The 9,946-nt window shown below is 38.7% G+C and overlaps 1 protein-coding gene across 1 annotated transcript; it reads right to left on the bottom strand.

The window, feature by feature from the left end:
* Window positions 1–595: 595 nt before the first annotated feature.
* Window positions 596–9,943, bottom strand: ARPC5 (actin related protein 2/3 complex subunit 5). The gene is made up of 4 exons (XM_009191836.2): window positions 9,524–9,943; window positions 7,285–7,357; window positions 4,673–4,849; window positions 596–1,984 (listed from the first exon to the last, which is right to left on the bottom strand). The coding sequence occupies exons 1-4, from the start codon at window positions 9,664–9,666 to the stop codon at window positions 1,922–1,924; spliced, it is 456 nt and encodes a 151-aa protein (XP_009190100.1). The 5' UTR covers window positions 9,667–9,943; the 3' UTR covers window positions 596–1,921.
* Window positions 9,944–9,946: the final 3 nt, after the last annotated feature.

Below are 9,946 nucleotides of genomic sequence, written 5' to 3'. Positions count from 1 at the left end.
TTCCGGAGGCTGAGGCAGGAGGATTGCCTGAAGCCAGGAGTTTGAGGCTTCAGTGCACTATGATCACACCTGTGAACAGCCACCGCACTCCAGCCTGGGCAGCATAGCAAGTCCCTATCTCTAAGTAACATTTAAAAATAATACCTATTGCTTAGCTTATCTTCACCCAGGAATTGCCTGGAAGTGTTTTAAAGTGGGAATCTAGTCAGGCGCAGATCGAAACCAAACAGAAGTTGCTGTGAGTAGGTCAGTACAATAAATAGATCTGAGGTGTAAGAAAGAGAATTTTGGAGGCTGGGAATGAATGACTGCAGCTGCTAGGCTACTTTGCCCTATCTAGTCCAGGTCTTTGGGCAGTGATACTACATACAGGTATTCAGCTGCCATCCAGAGGGCTATGGAATCACTCCAAAGGCTTCAGCAGTGCTCTGACATCATTAATGACTCTCTTCTCTATCATCTTCTATCTATATAGTCTTATAAAAACCCTACCAAATTGTTCCTGTTAAGAGTATAGTACTTGGTGCTAGAAGCAGAAAACCTTTCCTCTTAATTAACCATACATTCGTAAGTGTTAAAGTCAAAGAAAAATAAATTATTCAACACTGACATTTTATTTTCTGAAGTTTTATCATTTTTACAAAACAAAACAAAATGAAACAAAAAGCAGGTATCAAAATCAGCAAAGAGTTTATAGAATTTCTGCACCAGTTTGCACGAAGTCAGTGATTACAAAACTGGTGTCCAATGTAAATACTAATCACAAGCTGACTTCCTCCTTGATCAGGTGGTTTGTTTTGGAACTACTGGATATTTATAACTTTTTATAAGCACCGGTCATTTTTTCAGAACTGATTTGGTTTGTCCAACAAAGTAAACCATTTTTTGCTGTGTGGCAGTTTCTTTTTTAAAAAAACACTGAGCTAAAACACAGAATGTGTATTTGTTTGGATCTGAACCAAATCTTCTGAGATCCCAATTACCCTGAAGAACACTGAAGACATTTATGGGGCATATTAAATAGTATCTTAAATACTAGTTGTATGCCTCATAATGTCTAAGGCAGCTATTATATTTCTAAAGAAAGTAGCATTTCATTCAGAGGCTGCCCAGAGTTTGAATTACACCATAGTTTTTCTTTCTTTCTGCAAATCATTCTTTCTGATTTACAGTTTTTTTCCAAACAGAACCATATTATTGGAACAAAAGTTTGATGTTCATGCCCAACAAGCTCTGATATTTTATGGATACATTTGTATAGAGCAAGACTTCTTGCTCTGAACCCTGGGCGACCACAAATAAATTGAGAGGCCATGATTATTGGATGCTGAGAGAAAGTGGCACACTTAAACCCACAGTACAGATAATCAGGAGGCAAGCAAAAACAAAGCTAGAACTCAGTAGTGGTATTCACCCACCACTTATTCCAAAAACATATTTTGCTTAAATAAGGGAAATATGGTCCAGTTTTGCAATGTTAAGAGCTGCCAGTCTCTCATATTTTTTATAAATATCATTTCCCGACTAGCAGTGAGCTAGGAAACTGGCCTCAAATTCTAACCAAATCTCTCAGTATTAGGTAAAAATAACACAAAACAAAACAAAAAACCAGCCAATAGGGGTTAAAAATTGCACAATTAAACTCGAATGTAAATTATACTATATACAGACTGGTATAAACATCACTGAAATGGTTTTGAAAGGATGAAACATTTATATTTTAACACAATTTCTTCTATATTATCCCAATTTTCATTAAAGGAAAACTGATATGTAATTTTCTTCTTTACAGATATGAAAAAGCAAGAAGGCAAAGCTGAGAGAAACAGATGCTACCCACAGGGCAGCGGTGGCATTTGGTTGTTTTGGTCTTTGTACCAGCAATTCCCACTCCCGACGCAGATTTCCACTTCCTGCCAGACTACACGGTTTTTCTTGCAGTCAAGACACGAACAATGGACCCTACTCCTCCAGCAGCAAGTGCCTAAAAACAAACCAAGATGTAAATGTTGACAGAATCGTAAAAGGTCAATTCTCATATTAAGTAAAACATTTTTCTTACAGAAGAAATGGGCATGGCTATAGACCCTGAATTTATCATTTAACAAATAATAAATTCTTGAACGCCAATTACGCACCAGGTACTACTGTTCTTGGCACTGGGGTTACAGTAATAAACAAAACCTTGAAAGTCCCTGCCCTCATGAGCTTACAGTTTAGTGAGATACTAGTTTACATTCTAGTACATTAATTCTAAATAATGTTTTAAAAAATCTGCAGCGTAGTCTTCCTGCTCAAAACAGGTGGACATTCTGCATCTCTCATTCTCACCACACAGTCAGGAGAAAATTCAAACTGGGATCAACCATCCCAACTTCCACTTCGATTAGTTAGCCTTTGTCAGATTTTTTTCTCCCAAAGAAAGAAGGTATTGTTTAATAGTTAAGAACTTAGAAACTTTAACTCTGACTCTAATTTGAAAAACAGAGAGTAATGATCAAGTATTAGGAATCTGAGCTCTGGTTTCTTTCTGTTCAAAAATATTTATGAAATACCTTTGTATACTGAGTACTGTGCTAGACGCTGGGGATACAAAAGTGAACAAATACAGCATTTTCTGGTCTAGCACAAGGAGACAGACATATAAACAGATAATTTTAATCTAATGTATGAAATGAGAGTTGTGCTTCAGGTGCTATTAAAGCACCAGGGAGTGGTTTATACCCAGATTAACAGTACAGAGGAATGTTTCAGCTAAGGCTTCCTGGAGGAAATGACACATTAAAAGAACGAGCAGGTGACAGGCTAACACCAGAAAATCATGAGCAAATGTATGGAGGTGTGAAACGATATGGTGCATTCAGGAAAAAGGCTGGCATTGCTATAGCCTGAGGGGAAGAATGACATGGAAGATGAAACCAGACTTGCGAACTTTGACTTTATCCTGCAGGTGACTGACAAGGGCAATTCTGATTTTAAAGAGATCATTCTGTTAGCTGGGTAGAGAACAGATTTGAGGGAGGCAAAACTGGTAGCTGGGAAACCAGTCAGGAAGCTATGGCAACAGACTGGGAGAGATGCTGTGAACAGCTGCATTAGATACACTTGAACAGATAGATTTCAGAAATACTTAGAAGATTGGTAAAAACTGGTGACTGACATTTGGAAGAAATGAAGGCTTCACACATGCCTCAGTTTCCTCAGCTACAAAAGAGGAATAATAGCAAACATTTCCCTCCGTTTTCATGAGGATTAAATGAGTTAATATTTATAAAGTCCTTGGAAGAGTATCTGGAATATAATAAGTGCTTAATCAATGTTCACTGCAATCTTGAGGCTATACTAGAACTAGGCTGCTTGGTTTTAAAGCTGGCTCTTCATCTGTAAATTAAGGATGATAAAGATATTTATGTACTTCATAGGGTTGCTGTAAAGATTAAATTAAAACATTAATAGTATGGTGCCTGGCAACAGAAAGTGTTCCATGAATGGGGTGCCATATAAATTACTATCCAAACTGGTACATTTTAGAGTAAAAGGGGGAACTATTTATAGTTATGATGGGACAACAAGCATAAATTGGGGCTATCCTGGGAAAATTGTGAGGAATGGTTACCCTATCCATAAATGTTAGTTCTTTTTGATAGTGTATGAGGGATAAAGTGACTTGACCAAGGCTAAACAACAAGTTTACTATGTACTTTTCTCTTATGTGTGTGTTTTCATTCAGATACACTTCAAACACTTAATATTTTTATGGCTGGTTCTATTTACATGTTATCCAGTTTTTTACCCAAAGCTCAAAATCCCTTGTACTCTTTTGACAGATGATGTACCAGCATCTACTTACATTGCAAAATATATGCATGAAAATAGAAAAAAATGATTTAAGAATTCTTGATCCTCCAAACCCCTAATTCTTTAAAAAAAAGTTGTAAAATATCTAACACAAAATTTGCCATTTTAACCATCTTTAAGTGTAAAATCCATTGGCATTAATTACATTTACAATGTATTGTAGCCATCACCACTATCTGTTTCCATAACTTTTTTACCACTCCAAGCAGGAACTCTGTACCCATTAAGCACTAACTCCCTATTCCTTACTTTTCCTACTTCCTGGTAACTTCTAAGGACTTTCTGTCCCTTTGTGTTTGCCTAGCTTAGATTATTTTATATAAGTAAAATTATAAAATATTAGTTCTTTTGTATTTGGCTTATTTCACATGGTATGTTTTCAAGGTTTACTCATGTTATAGTATGTGTCAGAATGTCATTCCTTTTTATGGTTGAATCATATTCCATTGTATGTATGTACTACAATTTACCTGTTCATCTGTTGATGATCCTTGTGTTGTTTTCACCCTTTGGTCACTGTGAAAGAATTCTTGATTTATACTGCTTATTTTCTTTTACAAAGTTTTGATTTAATTCAGAGTTCAAGATTATGTTTAATTACTAATAATCGTTGCTGAATAAACACAAGTGTTGGAATTAGAATCTCTTAAGACCAAGGCTAGTAAACATAAATATGAACTATCATTTTCATGCATTTTATTTGTAATAAAAAATGTACAACCAAGTCAAAATGGTTATTTAGGTGAGAGAGGTCGTCACTGTCATCCCCTATTGTAAAAGAACCAGTTATGTAGATTTATAACTCATAATTTACCTTTTCATGCCATTGCAGTAACACAGCACTGCTATTGTCAGAGGGGCTCTCAAATCCTTTATAAATATACTTCATTAGGAGATCCACACCATTCTTGTCCAGAGATTGAACTGCCTTTTCAATATCATTAGCTTTAAAAGAGATGAGCACCTTCAAGACAATGCTGCCTGCCCGGTCCTGGTGGGTAAATAAATAACAGAACATTTAGACATATCTGTATGAGGATGGTTTAGAATTTCAGAAAGGCCACACTAAGAAGGTGACATTTGAGTAAGGACCTGAAGGACGTGAAAGAGGAAGGCCTGGGATAACTGAGGAAAGTGTTTCAGACAGAGGAAAGAACACACTATTAGTGTGTGTTCAGTGTGTTCTAGGAATAGGAAAAAAACCCAATGTGGTTGGAGTGGACTGGTGGGAGAAAAGCAGGTGAGCAAGTCAGAGGTTATGGGAGGACAGATCGTGTAAGGCCTCCAGGCATTGTAAGGAGTTTGGCTTTTACTGAGAGAAATAAGAAGACATTGGAAGGTTTTAAGAGCAGTGCCATAATCTGACTCACATTTTAACAGGATCGCTTTGGCATCTACGTTACAGAGAATAAGCGGTGGGGGTAGGGGATAAGGCAGAAGCAGGGAGAGCAATTAGGAGGTAATTGCAGTAACACAGGCCGGATGTGGTGAGCACAGTAGCAGTGGAGGTGGTTAAAAACTAGACAAACTATTGACATAACTGAAGGCAGAGCCAAGAGGATTTGCTAACAGATCAATGTGATAATTTAACAATTTATTAAAACAACATTTAAATTTTATGTCTTGATCTTAAAAACAAAATTCCAACAAAACAGCCAGGTGTGGTGGCTCACAGCTGTAATCCCAGCACATTGAGAGGCCGAGATGGGCAGATCACCTGACGTCAGGAGTTCAAGACCAGCCTGGCCAAAACGGTAAAATCCTGTCTCTGCTAAAAATACAGAAATTATCCGGGCATAGTGGCAGGTGCCTGTGATCCCAGCTACTCGGGAGGCTGAGGCAGGAGGATCGCTTAAATCCGGGAGGCGGAGGGTGCAGTGAGCAGAGATTGCGCCATTGCACTCCAACCTGGGCAACAGAGTGAGACTCCGTCTCAAAAAAAAAAAAAAAAAAGAAACCCCATAAAACAAGGAAGCAGATTTGCATTTCCACCTTGAATTATTCTTCAGAAGTAATTTTTTCTTAAAAACTTTCTTTTAAAATTTTTAAACAAAGCTGTCTTAAAAGAAAATTGTAATTTATATGAATTGACTGTAGATACGAAATATAGTGATGTTCATTAATAATGATCTTTTTTCTTTAGCAAAAGCCTGCTTCAAAAGCAGTTATTTTCTTACCCATTCAAGCAAGCAAAGGGAACACTTAACTGACCTTTTCAACAATTTGTTTCTTCTTCCATTCAACACAAAGGGCTACCTCCAGCATTCCTACTGGTCAGGATTTCACACAATGTTTCTACTACCTATTGTTATCTTGGTTTAAAGACTATGCAATCACCACATTTAGAAAACATATCTTTGCATCCAGGGTAAAAATGAAATTTCAACGACATTCTTTACAACTTGTAAAAACCAAAGCAATTTTTCCCCGATAAAAAATTATGTTACCTAGATAATTATTACGCATTTACCTAAGTTATTACTTACTACTACTCAATTGAGATTCTTGAAGCTCCTAGGATGTACGAATAGTTATGGACAATGAGGTTGATGCTATGGGCATCATTTTAAATAAATACTTAAATAGGTTAAGAACTACTAAAAGACTGCAGAGAATGTAAGTTGCACAACCATTCTGAAGGGCAATTTGGCAACACTACATGTACCAAAAGCCTTAAAAAAGTGCGTTCTTTGATCCAGTAATTCACTGCTAGCAATTTATTCAAAGAGAACAATTAAAAATTTACCAAAAAATATTCATTTCAGTGATTCACAATAGGAAAAGTCAGTCTAAATATATAACAAAAGATTAGTTATGTATACACTGCAGCTTATCCATATACAACTCTTAAAAATGCTATAGAAATAAACTTATTGCGAAGGAAATCTCTTGTACATTGCATACAGCCGAAAAAGCAGGTTATAAAATTTCATTCTTAAAAAACAAAAGGGAACTCTAACAATATAGCAAGGCCCCAAAGTAGTAACTGTTATCTCTGGGTAGTGGGACCATAAATGACTATCTTTTTAACCTTCCCATATGTCTGAGCTTTCTATAATAAATATTTAGTATTTGTACGGTTTTAAAAAATCTTTAAAAAGCAATTACAATCTGTTTATTTTTGTAAAGGTTTAACTTATTTTTCAAACCTTTGTTCAAATTCAGCCTGAGTGGTCTCCTCTAAAAACACACACAAATGATTTCACTATTTGAATTCACTGCGTCTTACCATGCAGCATTATCATAACTACATTACAGGGCTATTTTTTCACGTGAAATTTTTACCTATCAAACTACATTATAAACTCTTCTATGTCAAAGTTAGCAAACGGTTAAAATATTGATTTTTTTTTTTTTGCAACTGCAGAGGATTTTACTAAGAATAAGATATCAGCAGAGATCACTGTGTTGTAGTCTGCGACTCACCTTCACTGCCTGACTCTTGGTGTTGATAGGGGGGTTCTTCAGAGCTGCCTGTAGGGCAGCTGTCATGTTTCCTGTGATGGAAGTTAAGGGTGTAGCAGCAAAGCATGGCCCCCAGGAAAGTATTATAACCACTGGTTCTGAAGACTTGCTTTACATATAAAAAGAAAATTACTGGTCACCATGTTCAATACTGGAAATTCAATGTGTTGGTTTCCAGGATGTTAATCAAAGGCAAGATATCAAAAGCAAAACAGAACATTAGACTTTCTTTTTAATAAAGCAAAGACTGTTTCACCTTTGGTTCTAACTATCAAATGAACACCTTGATAGTCTTTCATTGCCCAGTGAGATACATATGCAAACATTACCTAGAGTGGTGTTAAAGAAATTCTAAAATATGTATCAGAATTATTAGTCCCCCAAATGAAATAACCTATTATCAACCAAAATATGTCTTTTCCTGTGATTCTAATTGAAAAAATAAAGACCAAACTTTTACTATATTCTATATTAACTGAAATGCTGGTAGAACATGCTGGCAGATTAGCAATCTCAATGATACACATTAGTAGTCTCTCAATATTGATGAAAAGAGGCATCACAGAAGATGTAATAATTCATATGTCCCTTAGGTGGCAGCTTAATTTTTTGCTTTAGATATTTTCTCTCATATTTCACAAAGGTTATTCAAACTGTGTTAGACCATACCTATTAAATTCAGACTCTCTTTGAAAGCACTAGTGAGTTAGCAAGCATGAGAAACAGAAGGCCAATCAGACTGTCAGAATGTACCAGACATTCCCCTAAAAGGAAAACCACAGAGTTCACTTGTTCCTCCATCTCTAGTACCCCACCACTAGGGCTGTCTTTCCTGGCTGTATGTAAGGGTAAGAAAAGACAGTATCTTTTTATTTTAAGATGTACTGATCAAAAAGCGGATCCACTGATATGGACACAGCAGTCACCATAAATTACCTAAAATACATTGGGGTTTCATAAAACACCATCTGTCCATCACAAATGTTTTTAGGAAGCATGTTCACCATTTATCTTCCGAAGAAAAAGTTCTTACACACACAAAATCTCTGGTTGACAAGCTGTTATTTTCAAGGCTGCAAAGATTTCTAGAGAAGCATGCCTCATGTGATTAGCTCATTTTTTATGACCCCAAGCACTTATTTAAATAATGCAAAAGAGCAACAGCTAATTAATTGTGAAAGTTGTGGCAATCAAAGGACTAGCTATATATTGATAAATGTCTAATGCTATATTTAGGTGCCTTTAAAAAAGGATACTGTTGCCATTAAATATTTTCACTCACATTTTCCTCATATAACAGGACATTGAGTCTTCCTTATGAATACATCCAATAATTAGAAATGCATAAAAAGCCAGTGTTTGAGATTTTCTAAAACTATAGCTTCGGTTTTTTGCAACATTTACATTTTTCTAAAAAAGATGTAATGCAAATACGAAGTCAAAGTTATGAATATTCAAATATGCAAAAACAGAAACCGGGAACTGACAGCCATATTTTAACTAAAATGGAATCAATTTTAGGAACACAAAAAATTGTATTCATTCCCCTCCCCCGGTTAACAAATTCTGTGCAATGTATATTTTGTCAAATCCCCCCCTCCCTTTTTTTTCTTTTTTTAAAGGCCAATGGGCTGAAAGCATAGGGGACCTCAATTTTCGAACCGTACCATCTACCTTCTGCCCCCGGTAAGGAATAAACTATCTTAACGCTAGCAATAACAAAAACGCAACAAAAAACAAAATCACTAAGGAAAGACGCAGGTTCCCCACAATCAGAAATTTCTGGAGCTAATGTGACTCCGGGAAATAGAGTTCTAGGAAGAAAAACTTAGGCGCTCGGCACCAGCCTTCCCCACCAGCCCGGGCCGCCTTCCCCAACGCCGCGAAGGCGCGGCCGGCGGGACCGGTTCCCGAGGCAGGCAGGCACTCGGGTGCAACCTGAGGAATCTGGGGGCGTGGAAGGCGCGCGGGGGAGGGCAGGCTTCCAAGAGTGGGACCCTCGCGTCTCCTGGCTCCTGAGTAGGAAACGGGGGCTTCCTCCTGCCCTCTCAGAGCAGGAGACCCCAAAGAGACAGGTTTAGCCGCAGGTAGACAGGGCAGCTCCGCGCCGGTGCCCCGCGGATCCTTCAGGCTCCCGGGTCTCTGGACAAGGGCGGGCTGGGCTGGGCTAGGGTGGGGAGGGCGGCGAATGCAAGGATATTGCCGTAGGCAGGAGTCCACCTCGCCCTCGTCGGGCCCGGCCTGGCCGTCGCCCCCATCTTCTTCGTCCACGAACTTGTTCTCGTCATATTCATCCACGTCCACCTTCCGGAACCGGGCTGACGACACTGTGTTCTTCGACATCCCAATCCCTACCAGCGGCAAAGGCCTCTTCTTGGAGCTGCCTCTACCTCAGCAAGCCGAGCCCACCAGCCCACTGCCCGGCGCCTGATTCACTTCCCTCTTCCGCTCTGGGGCGTCGCCGGCTGCCGTGGCTCGGACGGTTCTGGGCCTGCGCGCCAACCCTGCTGCTTCCTCCTCAGGTTCACGCTCTCCTGGCGCCTCCCACGCCGCCCCCACTCTTTCACGGAGAGCGCGCGCGGGGGAGGGAGCGCGCAGGATACAGCGCGCAGGCGCGGGCTCT

This window comes from Papio anubis, chromosome 1, assembly GCF_008728515.1.
Source record: "Papio anubis isolate 15944 chromosome 1, Panubis1.0, whole genome shotgun sequence".
NCBI lineage: Eukaryota > Metazoa > Chordata > Mammalia > Primates > Cercopithecidae > Papio > Papio anubis.
Note: the sequence above shows the minus strand (reverse complement) of the source record. Positions and strands in the feature narration are given on the sequence as shown.

What these genes read in the sequence shown, in the direction of transcription:
- ARPC5 (XM_009191836.2), bottom strand. Translation starts at nt 9,666, where the DNA reads ATGTCGAAGAACACAGTGTCGTCAGCCCGGTTCCGGAAGGTGGACGTG. An exon ending in GTGGACTCCTGCCTACGGCA is followed by an intron (nt 7,358 to 9,523) that starts ATATCCTTGCAT and finishes AACTTCCATCAC; the next exon opens with AGGAAACATGACAGCTGCCC. An exon ending in CCAAGAGTCAGGCAGTGAAG is followed by an intron (nt 4,850 to 7,284) that starts GTGAGTCGCAGA and finishes TTTACCCACCAG; the next exon opens with GACCGGGCAGGCAGCATTGT.